This window comes from Chelon labrosus, assembly GCF_963514085.1.
Source record: "Chelon labrosus genome assembly, chromosome: 11".
In the NCBI taxonomy this organism is placed as follows: domain Eukaryota; kingdom Metazoa; phylum Chordata; class Actinopteri; order Mugiliformes; family Mugilidae; genus Chelon; species Chelon labrosus.
In genome coordinates, this window is record NC_140344.1 from 8506710 (window position 1) to 8519988 (window position 13279).

Consider the following 13279-nt stretch of genomic DNA (forward strand, 5'->3'; position numbering starts at 1 on the left):
GGTCAGTGTTGCATTTGTGTCCAATTTGCTGCATTCATTTTGTGAAAATCTCTTTCATAACCAAACAAAATAGTTTCAAAAGTCAATTGTCTCTCAATAAATTGATATTGTATTTTATCAAATATAATACAGACCATGTTAATTGGCTTTGAATCAGTTCAAGAAATGTGAACGTTATTTCTGCTGTCCATTTTTACACGGAAGTCTGTCGTGACTGAGCCAGCCTCAAGTTGCCATTTGAGGACCTGCAGTTTCTTGCCCTGCCAAATTGGCTTCAGAGGTTGCCTCTTGAGTAGAACACAGATCTTGTGTTTTCTTGAAAATAAAAACATCTTCCATTGGGGAAAACAACACAGACAGTTTGTGTAACCTTAGAGTTTCGGTGCAAAGGGACTCAAGGAGTCGAGTCCAAAGAGCAGAGGAATCAATAGAAACAGAGAACTTGTTTCTGTTTTTGTTATCTCCTTCTTTGACATTATTAAAAGCCAAAGAATGAAATGTGTGTTATTTACTATAAGGTGACCTATTTGCAGCAAAAGCAAGAATCTGTAAATAACTGGAAGAAAAACAACGAAGTATTTGCTGGCACTTCAGAGTTGTTCCCAATTCTTCAGTTATTTTGCATGAAAATAACGCCGTTGTGAGGAGTGTTCAGTGAATACCGTAATAATGATGTTCCTCTGCGACACAACCTTTTTTAGAGCCTGTTTGTGAGTTGTTGACAGTGGACATTTCATGATCAGACTTCATCAGCTGCTCAGTATTACAGGTGCATAACAAAGAGCATATAAGACCAGGCTTTTGCAGAGATGAGGGGAGGAAGAGAGAAGTAGGCACAGCTGTCATGCATTGCTGGCCACTTAAATATGAAGCTCTGTGTGTGTGGGAAATCATCTCTCTGTGATCAAGTGGTGTGTGAGAGAACAAGAAATAGAAACACAAAGTGATAGGGTGCAGAGTGTGGGTTTGTGAAGCAGAGGTACTATCGAGTTGCTTCACTGTGTCTTTACACATGTGGACGTGGGATATTTAAAAGATGTGTTGGGTTTTGTTCTTACTGTTAGCGGCCAAAATATTTGTGTTTTATGTTGCGCTAATTGAACTTTCTTCTTCTTCTTTTTTTCTCCACTGAGTATGTACAAATTGGGTATGCAGTTTTGTGCGTGTTTATTTGGCCCTGTGGATAGATGTGTAGTGATTGTGTTTAAAGCTCCCTGGATGACGCATGATGAGCTGCCTGCAGCCTAATTTTACTTTGCTTCACGCTGCTAATGAGGGACAAGATAGCAATGCGTGCTTCTGTCTTTGTTTGCTGTATTGCACAGCACATCAGTTTTGTTTAGGAGGGCGCGTGTGGCCTTTAATACACACACTCCTGCTGCTTCGAGACACACAGCCGCTGGGTGTGAAGCTTATTTTAAGTTCCCACATCTGTCTCGTCTCTTGTGCTCGTCAAGATTTGAGAAAAATTCTTTTCCTCACTCTGCTGTTCACTTTTGGCTGCAGTAACGTTTTCACTCGTTTTAGTCAAGAACCACGTTCCCTTTCCAAACAAGTGTCTCTCTCTCTCTCTCTCTCACTCACTCACTGTCATACAGTATACATGCGCTTGTTTTAATCAGAGCATCAGGCAGTAGGAGGCAGAGCGCTCTGCCTCGCTCAGAGAGAAATCGCCAGTATTGGTGGGAGCGTTGAGCCAGCCTGTTGGCACCAGAGGCTCCTCGCAGGCTCTCAGGGATGGAAGCAGAGAAAAGCCTTTCATTCTGCCTCCGCTGCTCCGCGTTTAAATAAAAACTTTGGGGCATTAGTGGAATTGAGGTAGGCTTGTTTATCTTGTTTTTCCTCCTTATCTCTCAGTAGTCATCTGTCTTTATCAAGTGTCTCCTGCTCACCCCCTCACATCTTTGTTTTCTTGTTTGTCTCTCATTCCCCCCACTTTCTCCTCCATTAACCACCCACTCCACTGCTCTCGCTTCATTCCTTCCCTCTGCTCTTCTTTATTCTACCCACCTCCTCCATCGCTTCCTCTTGTTTCGTTGTCAGACTTAGTTTTGTTGCAGCACAATGGCTAAGCAGTAATCATTCTGCTGCAGCAACAAGTACCTTCATCCCCTTTTAAAGAAATGCAAGAGAATACCGGTCTCTGAATTTTGAAGTGGAGCGCTTTAATACACTAATATTTATATACACTATATATATAATGTAGTTTTTGACTGTGTAGAAAGTCATTCTTTGATGCTTGAAAATATTACATCTGTATTATCTCCAGTCTATGAGCAGATGACTTAGCAGTAAATCATTGTCAACCATTGGTTTCAGTGTGATTCTAAATATCTAAACATAGAAAATCCCTCAATTAACCCAGCTGGAGAAAAAATGTGCTTCTCTGCAGCTGTCCCTGTACGTGCTTGTTAGATTATTTGATTTTCTTTTCAGTATTTGTGATGGGATATGATAACATGCAGGAGAGATAATGTGATAGCTCTGAATTTGTGTGTTTTGGTACCCAGGTTTGGATGACACCAGTAACAAAACTGTTGTCTGAGACACATGAGGTTTTACAGTGAAAGAAAATGCAATGTGTTTTAATCCTCAGCAGATCTTCAAGGGACTGCTGCTTTATCTCTGTCAGGCAGACTCAAATCAGAAGAAGTTAAGTTTAACAGCTGAGGGTTTGAAACATAAAAATAAAAACAATGTCGTAGTCCTTGTTATCACTTTGAATTATTTCCACTTATTTAAAAAATAATAATATATTAAAACTGATCATTTCAGCAATTGTTCAAGCAAAAATTTCTAAAATTTGAATGTCTGAGTTACTCAAATCTAATGAGTTGGTGCTTTTCTCTGTTTTATATCTTTGTAAATGCCTTATACTTGGATTTCAGACTGCTGGTTAGACAATGTAAGAGGTCTGACAGGGTTATTTTAGTTTCTGAGAAATTCTGATGAGTTTTTACTACACTATTTAGACATTTTACAGATGACTGCAAAAAACTACCTTATGTAATTCACATAAGTCGCAATCACAGCTCTGCAATAAACCATCCTCACAACTGGTCAAGGGAGACGCCTGCTTTCTTGGATGGATTACTGCAGATTGGTGGAGGAACACATTAAATAATATATTCGTTCCAGGGAGGATTACCAAGACTCATTTACTTTATCCTGACTGCTCTGTCTTAAGACTTCTACTGCATTCTTAAGACGAAGGGGGCGTGACTTACACGTGGCAAGTAGTACATTTTAACAAGAATTTGTAAACAGTAGAATCTGGACATTATAAAGAGAAATGATATGTTCAAGCAGAAACATGTCATCTTCGAACTCTCAGTATTATCTTCTAAGAAATATGAGAGTTCCCTGGTGAGTTAAGGCTGCACAGTAGAGCTTTCTGCGACCTTGTCCACCCACTTATTTAAAACTGCTGTTTCATTCCCATCATGCTTAGGCACAACCCCCCGTTCTTTCTTTTCATTTTGTCAGACACTTGTCTCTGACCCATCTGCCTCTCTGGTCCTCAACTCTGGAGAACGATGAGGGAGTCTAATCAACCCCTCAAACCTCCAATTCCCTCCCACCAGCCTCCCAGAAAAATAAGGTCACGTCAAGCCACTGATAAATTTGCTCTCCACGCTGCCTCTTTAAGCCTCACTGCAGAACAGAACTGCAGATTGAGTCGGGCAGCTGGATTGTTGCGGCAGTGACTTGTGCCCAGCTGTCCTGCTCCTTGGCTTGAATTCTCCTCGCCAGTTCCCTCACGTGCCGCAGTACACAACCTTATGTCAGCCTCTCATCTTCATCAGAGGCAGTGAGCCAGTGGGCCACCGTAAAACAGTGTGGCAGAGAATCTTATATAGATAGATTTTTACTAACTATTTGTATGACACAAAGGCTTAGAACATAAGTTGACTATAAGAGTCACAAAAATGTCTTATACCACTAAGAGAACATAAAACAAAATGTAGACAAGAAACCAAAACAAGAAAACAGGAACATTGTTGAACATTTTGTTGGGTTCTGGTTTGTTGAATCTGTAGCAGCATCATTTGTGAAGATGGTGTTTGGTGGTAGCCTGGTGTTTGCCGATGGTGTGGTACCATATTCTTATATTACCATACTCATAGTCTGGTAACACGCTATTTGGATTTTGTTAGGGGACGTGTTTCAACGGATACAGAGGAAAAAATACCTGTGCACGCAATTGGATAGTCCCACAACCAATCAGAACCATTGTAGGATGGGGTAACATGGGGTTACCATAAATGCTTTTACATTATGAGAATTTACTTGTATTGAAGTCCAAGTTACGATACGATACGATACGATACGATACAACTTTATTTGTCAGTTTGTGCTGAAATTCTTTTTGCATCCCTGGGCAGCTCATTTAAGGATAACTAGATTTCCTGCTCTTTATTATCATTGTTTCTTACTTCTGCGTTGTCTTTCTTTTCCTCCAGGTCAGTCTCGAGCCAACATGATCCCACTGAAACAGCCACGGAACATGAAAGCATCCAACGATACCTTGGCCTCCATTGACCTGGATGGCCATGCTGACCAGCCAGCGCCTAAAGCTACACCACCACCACTACCTAAGAAGGCAGTTCCTCGCTCCAGTACTGAACCCAGCCTAGTCGGCAAAGAGCCAATCCAGGGAGCTTTTAGACCTCGAGCTGAAGCTAAACCAGGGGGCACCAACCTAAGTGTGGCCAATCCACTCTATGACTTGGACTCCACCTGGGAAACAGCTAGTCAGAGCTCTTCTCTCAGCTCTGAGCCTCATCGAGGCCACGACCATGAGAGTGGTGACTCCTTGGAGAGACCATCAGCCTCCACAGCTACCAACAAGGCCCGTCTGGCTAACAGCGTGTCCTCTCTTGGCCCCCAGTCTGTGCCCGCTGCACCCAGTGCGACCACCGGCAGGGAGAGGAGGGTCTACCCAAGTACAGAGTCTCTGATTGGAAGAGGTCGGACAACAGGTCGAGTTGCTGCTGGAGGAGGAGGTGGGTCCAAACCCCAGAGGCCGGCTCTTTACAGGGGTTTAGACAGCTGGGATGAGGTGGTGGGGAGGATCCGGGGGCTCCACACGGACACCCTGCGAAAGCTGGCCGCAAAGTGTGAGGACCGTTTCATGGCCGGCCAGAAGGATCATTTGAGATTCGGCACCGACAGCTGGTCCCACTTCAGGCTGACCACTGGGAAGCCCTGCTGTGAGGCTGGGGACGCTGTGTACTACACTGCATCTTATGCCAAGGACCCACTGGTCAACTATGCCATCAAGGTGAGATGTTTCTGTTTATAGAATAAGTTTGTTCTAGTAAATGACAAAAAAAAGCTTCTGTTTTGATGCACAGGAATATACGAATGTTTGCCTTTAACCAGAAGCAGAGCACTGGCACTGAAACATGCTGCCATTTATAGTAGATCGCATTTACTGAAAGTCATTACATTAAACATCAGTCAGTCTGATTACTTATCCTGTCATTTATACTCCAGTAAAAGTCACGACTCTGAAACTGATTTGGTAATGTCTTAAATTAGAGCAGGTAATGTGAACTTATACAGTATATGCTCAATGTTGGGTTGAATTACATCTAATACTTTGTTTGACCCTGAACTAACTGCACTAACAGAAACTAGTTTGTCCCATATACGCAGTCAGAAAAGCTGCAGTTAGTACTGCATAGTCTCAGTTTGCTCTTGCTTTGATTTAATAAGTGTGTTTTTAGGGAGAGTCGTTCTTTTGCTTTCTCATTGCATCAGAAGGAATTTTAGATAAATATGGTTTCTGGTGGTTTGCAGTAGATTTATAAAAGTTTTGTTAGTGTTAAGGAATCTCCTCCTTCCTCTGCTGAGGTTGCGGAAGGTGTTTATGCTGAAATATTGGCGGTTAAACTTTGAGCCTTCAGGGCACGACCTTGTGCAATAAAACCTGTGTGTGCATGTGTTTGTTTTTCTCCCTGTGTATAATTGTGTTGAGCACAGCCGTGAGCTGTGAGTGAGAGAAAAAGCTGTGGGGTCGGGGCCAGAGCTTGCTGGAAGAGTTCTGAAGCTAAATACAAAGCAGGAATGGATGAAGGTTGCATTATTCACAGGAAATGAAACTCTCTGCGCTCCACAGTACTTCAAAGCTTCGCCTTCATATTAGCAGCGGGCTCAAGAGAAAGTCTTGTTTTTTTATGATGCTCATCCATAAATAAGGCAACCAGGAGCAGCAGAAGCAGCTGCACACAAACAGGCCCCGACTTCCCAATTAAACTTTCCCCAGCTCTGCATTTAAATGTGGCCTCGTGTGCCCTCACCCCCTCCTCTACCCCGTTAATGTAGTTGATCCTGCTGCAAATGAGATTTTGAATGCTGTGATATTTTTAATGCTGTACTCATTATTCATAATCCACCTTTCGCATGTTTGTGCAAATTCCCAACTCTCCAAGGAAGTCAGCAAGTGTGCAGTATCTCTGAAATGTCAGCATTAAGGAAACGAGGGGACAATGAATCAGACTGTCGGTTAACCTGGAGCTCTGTGTGACCACCAACAACACTGTCTACCATATGCAATCTCTATCAAAGGGGAAAAACCTACAAATGTCCTCTAAGAATGATCAGTAGGCAGCTGCTGTCTAGAGCCAGCAAGCCCAAACAAACATCCAGTGAACCTCCACATTCCACAGTGTGTCTGAGAGGAGCTCCCTGGTGCAGTTATTCATGCAGCATCACATCTATATCAATCATGTCACAGACAGCAAAGCTTAAAGTCAGGAGTAGTAAAGTAAAATGATTGAGGTTGTTGTTATAGTAACAAAATGACACACGAGAAGGTTTATGGCTGCAGTGTTCGTGTTATTCAAAGCCAAAGAGTTTATTTAAATGACTGACAATGAGCAGGGGGATCATTACTGTGTGTTAGCTTTTTGTAGAATCCATAATAGATCCAAGTGAACTTAAACAAAACATGCCGTTTTTAAAGCATAACCAATGTTATTTATGTCAAGTCGTTATAGTTGACTTGATAATCTGAAAGCTTGTAAGTTAGTTTGTACAGAATTTATTCAAATTCATAAATATTCTTCAGTATCATGCTACAAATCTGCTGGAGGTATTCCCTCCAGCAACTCTCAAGTCTGCATAATTTGTTCAAATCATGAATACACCATGTTGTGTTTAGATTTTTATTCTACACTAATGAACATTAAGTGAATGTGACAGTGGTCTTTAACCACAACATTGTGTGTGGAGCATTTTAAAAGCCAACAGTGAGCAGGGCACTTTTGCAGTTCTTCCTACCAGTTACACACTCAATATATGGGTGTTGTCCTCACAAACTCTCGCTCTGAATCTTTACATTATCATCAACTTTAGAGACATTTTGAGTGAAAATATTTGTTAAAGTTGGTTGTGTCAGCAGTACTAATAAACTCCCGCCGTTAATTTGACTGTAAAGCAAACAACTGATGTTCGAACCAAAATATCCCAGGACTGCGTCGTGACTTCTGTCCCTCTGTTGGTATTTTAGTGAATGTTGTCACGTCTGCAGAGAGTGAGCCTGTCCCCGACTCTGCTTCACCTCTGTGCTGTGATCAAAGAGTAGAGAAAGGGGGAGAGAGAGAGAGAGAGAGAGATGGAAAATGCTGTCACTGTGGTTTAAAAGACAGAGATATGCTCTCAGTGCTGTCAGTGACAGACTCAAGTCTGCTCTTGGCTTCTTTCAGCTCTGTATATCATTAACAACATGAGCTGAAGTCTTCCAGAGAAACAGAGCAGGGCCGAGGATTTTCAGAGGAACAGGAAATGTTTTCTACTTCCAGCGCGTTCTCGGCCAAAATGCAGTTTTATTTCGAATGTTGCAGTGTGCTTTATTTGTTAAAAAATCTCCCATGGCAATCGAGGCTTTGACAAATGATTGCCAGACAAAAATGTAGATAAAGGCACCAACATTTTTAGAATTTAAAAGTTAAAGACGTTTTAACCACACTGACAGATAAGGAAGACTATTGTACGGGTAAAATTCCACAACGAGGCCAAAACTAACAATGGTTTTTGTTCTTTCAAGATTGTATCCAACTCTGTCTATAGCAAATATCAAGTTTCATGTTTAAAAATGCTGATCTGCTTCCCAAATCCGCTGAGCATCGTATTTTTTCCTGTCAAATGTGACACGGACAAGAATAAGGAGTGCATTTGTTCAGGTACAGAACAATGTACATTAGAGATGTTTCTGACAGCAGGATGGTGTATGTGGCACTGACTCAAAATTAAGTACAGCTTTAGAAAAGAACAGTTTTAAGAACAGGTTTAAGCTACATCAGATATATATTTTTAGAATCTGTTAATTGTTGGCTTTTCAAGGCATTCTTTGAGAACTAAAATACCATAGAATATCATCAGAATTATCCTCCTTACTTTTCCTAACTGCTTCATCATGAGAAGGTTCCCATGTCATGCTCAGACATTACACTCATGTTAATGTTCTCTTTCTTCATCTTCTCCAGATCTGTCGGAGCCAGGTCAAGGAGACCCAGCAGCAGTTTTTCCACAGCCTTGCAGTGAGACAAAGCCTGGCGGTGCACTTCAACATCCAGCAGGACTGTGGGCACTTCCTGGCTGATGTCCCTGGACGTCTGCTGCCCTGGGAGGAGGAGGAGGAGGAGGAAGAGGAGGAAGGAGAAGAGAAAGAGAAGGGAGATAAGGAGGAAGAAGGGCTGACAGAGAAAGAGAAGGAGGTTAAGACGGACACAAACATGACAGACTCTAAAGCCCCTAATGGTAAAGTAGATGAAACGCCAGCAGCAGCAGCAGGTCACATGAACGCCGCCGGCCGATTGAGGAGCCGAGTGGTGGTCATCACACGTGAGGTGCCCTTCCAGACGGTGGCCGATTTTGTCAGAGAAGGCCTAACCAGACATGCTCACAACCCAGAGCTGTACGAGCGGCAGGTCTGTCTCCTGCTGCTCCAGCTGTGCTCTGGCCTGGAGCACATGAAACCTTATCACGTGACCCACTGTGATCTGCGACTGGAAAACCTGCTGCTGGTCCAGTGCCAACCTGGCAACCCCTGGAACCTGGACTTACTTGAGCCCAACAACAACAGCAACAGCAGCGGCAGCTCTGGCGCTACCGCTGCCGGTGCTGCTGCTGCCGCCGCCAACGCCACCTGCCCCGCCCGCCTCATCATCAGCAACTTCTCTCAAGCTAAACAGAAGAGCACTCTGGCCACCGACCCTGGTACGCTGCGCGACCAGTCGAGGCTGGCGCCTGAAATTGTCACGGCTACACAGTACCGCAAGTGTGACGAGTTCCAGACTGGGATTCTCATCTACGAGATGCTGCACCGACCCAACCCCTTTGAGGAGACCCCTGAGCTGAAGGAGCGGGAGTACACCTGGGCCGACCTGCCGCCGCTCCCGGTCAGATCGCTGTATTCACAGGGCCTGCAGCAGCTGGCTAGATTACTACTCACTGTCAACCCCTCTGAGAGGATCCGAATGTCTGAGGCCCGGGCCTGCCTGCAGTGCCTCCTCTGGGGCCCCCGAGAGGACTTGTTTCAGGCGTTGGGCTGCAGCAGCACAGGCCCCATGTCAGGGGCCACGGCAAGCCAGCGTGAGGCCACCCTACAGAACTGGCTGGACCTGAAGCGGACGCTGATGATGATCAAGTTTGCCGAGCGATCGCTGGACACTACTTGCGGTGTGAGCCTGGAGGACTGGCTGTGCTGCCAGTATCTAGCGTTTGCCACCACAGAAACCCTGAGCCGGGTGGTGCACATCCTGCAGCAGCCGCAGCAGCAGCAGCAGCAGCAGCAGCAGCAGCAGCAGCACCCTCCACCTCAGAACCAGAACCAGCCAGTGCACCCAGCACAGAACCAAACCCAAACACATCTAGCGCACCCCTTCCACTTGACTCAGTCGCAGCCGCTCTAAGTTCCTCTGCCTACCTGTTACTATGGCAACAGATCCAACTTTCCCTGTGTGGTCCCTCTGCTGACGCTGGAGTGTGATGTAAGCTAATAGTCAGCTTTGTTGTTGCAGCAGCCACAGTGTTCACCTCAAACTAAACAGCTGGTTGTGCAGTCACAGAGTGAGAGTTGTCCTTTGAACGGCTAAGCTTCATGTTCAGGGTTAATAAAAGCTAACTGTGACATTTCAAGTCCAACACAAAAGAAACATTAGAGCCAGTCAGTTAAATCATTTTGGCTCTTATGTGTCCGTATCTTCACATCTCGTGTTTTAACACTCCAGCGGAGCTAAACTGAAGAATTTACCATATTCCAGAGGAATTATTTCATCACTTATGTTTTTAAGCTACGACTGCGGAGCTGTGAGGGCTCTATATTTGATATAATTTGCATGACAGCTGTCTCCTAGACTAGTTTGAGTCAGATTTGTTTACACATAAATATTCTCACTTTTATCAGATTCACCAGTTCAGTTAGAAGTTAGGAAAGGGAACTTGAGCTAGCGTTAGCAATTAGAGAATCATTATCATTTGACTCATTATTACATTGTGAGTTTTTTTAGACTAAAAAGTTAAATGAAGGGAGACTATTTGAAATGAAGGGCTTGAAAAAACAAATGACGCTAAAATGATTTATGACCATTGATGGGTGTGTCATCTTCAAAATCAAATCTAACCATCAATCTAGACTGATGCAAAAGTGGAATATATTTTATGGGTGAAGCCAAAGATCTTGTCCATTTAAAGATACTTTTACAAGTTTTAACACAGCTGGACTTAAGTGGATTTATTCTAGCTGAGACTGTCTGGAGCGGCCTGGAGCTGAATAGAAGTGAAATGATGCCTCAGATGCTGTTGTGTCACGCTGTACTTAACACTCCTGCACAGAGCTTTGTAGAGGGAGGTGACGAACACTGAGCTAATTTTGGCTTTACAGTTTTTGACGCTTTGAACACAACGGGCCTGGCTTCTTGTCTGAGTATGTGCAATTAATATATTTTGTTGTTTCTTTTGGAGGTAACAGCGTATGAACATTTCATAGCATACCGCAGTCTTTTACTCATCCTCTTTAGTTTTGTGGCACATAAACCGATTCATTTATTTTTACTCCTGCAAGTTAAGAACTTAAATGAAACAAACTTCTTACGGCGGACGGGATGTTTCAGGGACTGCAACAAAAAAAAAAAAAAGAAACACGTGATTTGTTTGTATTGTGTTGTTTTTGTCAAGTTGTTTTTGGACGGTTCTGCGTTACGGATGACATTTGCACACTCGGTCTGAATGCTCCTCGATGGAGACTGGAGGACTGGACGAGACTGAGGACAGGAGGAGACTGAGAAAAGTTCCTGTGAATTTGAGGAACTGGATCTGACTTGTTTTGCAGCGTGTGGAATGTAAAAGGACTGAGACGGACATTTTGGACCTGGTTTCATCTGCTTCTGAAACACACTCACCTTCCAACCGAACCACTTTGTTTCACATATAAAGTCTTGACTGGCCTTGAAGAGGAACTACTCAACCACTGAGACTTGCTTTCCATTCCGCCTGCTTTGTTTCCCGTCCTCCAGGGGTTATCCGGCCAACAGGACGGCAGATCTTGCATTGAACTGTCACTCGGCAGATTTATTCTGCTTTAATTAAATGAGCTCTGTGCTATTGATCAGTACCTTCCTGCCTGGAGTCAGTGGAAGCAACACATTCACACAAGCCTCACTTTCCTCGTAGAACAGTTGGAGCCATATTTGATTTGATTTTCGGTTCCTGAATTTTATTTTTAACCGAGGTGGACAATGCCTCCAAACTGGCTCTGAAAAATACTTTGCATGCACACGTTTACTTTATTTGCTCTCATTTCATATCCAAAAACTGCAGCAGTCCAGCGTGTCGCTGAGAGGAGAGTACCGCTCTGTTTTACTGCAGATGTAGAGCAGAAAACGTAATGGTCCACGGAGCGAAAATGAGACAAAGCAGGTTTGAGTTTGTGGCTGCATTAAAGGGTTTGTGTACTGAGGAATGTGTGTGGGACAGCACTGGTGGCTGTCCTTGTATTCAGAGAAGCCTTTATATAGTATAAATATATATAACCTGTATCTATTTTAATCCACACACTATTTTGTTGAGTACGGAGCACCTCTATTTCTGTCCTTAGAGCCTAACAATCATTTATCCATGAAAGCTTTACTTGACTTTCTTCAACCTGGCGTGTTTTAGGAGGAGAAAAAGGTGAGTAGTTATCACTGTCCTACACAGAGGATCAATGAAGAGAGATCTTACTAATCATCAGCAGCATTAACACACACAACAGTGTACAGGATTTCTACCCCTCTTGTAAATTTGACCTGCTTAGGAAGGAGAACCACTTTGGCTGAGGGATTTTGAAACATTCATCAACTGTACGAACTACGGCTAACTGTTTTCCTATTTCTGCTCTGGTTTTCTCTTCGCATTGTTAATTGCCACTGAACCTAACAACAGAAGCTCTCTAAGGCTTTCTAAATATGTGTACAGTATATGTCTCCTGGCCTGCCGCCATTTATTGTTGACAAGTTAACCGACAGTAACAGAACAATAAATATATGTTTTTATATATACACTTTGTGCCATTGTGTTATTACCCACTGGGATGCTTGATTTGACCCCACGAGTATGAGATGGTACTAGAAGCTGGACAGATTAGAAAAGAGGTTCAGTCAGTCAAGTTAAAGAATATCTGGTGCAGTTACACTCTTTTATTTTTTCATTCGTCATTTTGGACCTAAACTGACCTGAAAGAAACCTGTAGTGTGATTCATGACGGTACATTTGATTTACTTAGGGACATTCACACAGCTGTGTGGACACTCAGAATGTTTGGGGGTTAGGTTTTTGCTCAAGGCACCTCAGCCATGGACATAGCAGGATGAAAACCTTTGACCTTACTGTCCCAAAGCTCCGAAAACTAACTGCTATTTAACTTTTTGCTCATTTACAGGCAAGTATCAGTTCAGCTCGTGTTGGTTAAATCTTCAGTGTAGTGTTTCTGTCCGTGTGCACCAATGTTGGAGGACAAGAGGATTTTTTCATTGTCATTCTATCAAATGTTCTACAAAGTCAAATGAAACAACATTCCTTCAGGACTGTGGTGGACACAGCAACACAGAAGTCAAACATCTCTACAAAATCTGAACGAGTCTACGAATGAAGTGGGGTAGAAAATGTGGGGTAGGTATGTGATCATTTCTTGGTTCTACAGTGTAAGATTATTATTTAAAAGATACTGATAACTACGATCCCAAAGTACAAAATGTCCAATTAGATTAATAACATGTCTCAGACCATACTGTGT

The 13279-nt window shown here is 43.2% G+C and overlaps 1 protein-coding gene across 2 annotated transcripts in view; it reads left to right on the forward strand.

Annotated features, from left to right (window-relative positions):
• peak1 (pseudopodium-enriched atypical kinase 1) overlaps positions 1-12847 on the forward strand; it is a 110671-nt gene extending 97824 nt beyond the window's left edge. For both annotated transcript variants that reach the window (XM_084555659.1, XM_084555660.1), the window contains 2 exons: positions 4464-5284; positions 8493-12847. In XM_084555659.1, the coding sequence (XP_084411785.1) occupies positions 4464-5284; positions 8493-9920 (2249 nt within the window). In that variant the 3' untranslated portion in view covers positions 9921-12847. The remainder of the gene's footprint in view (positions 1-4463; positions 5285-8492) is intronic.
• The last annotated feature ends 432 nt before the right edge of the window (positions 12848-13279 follow it).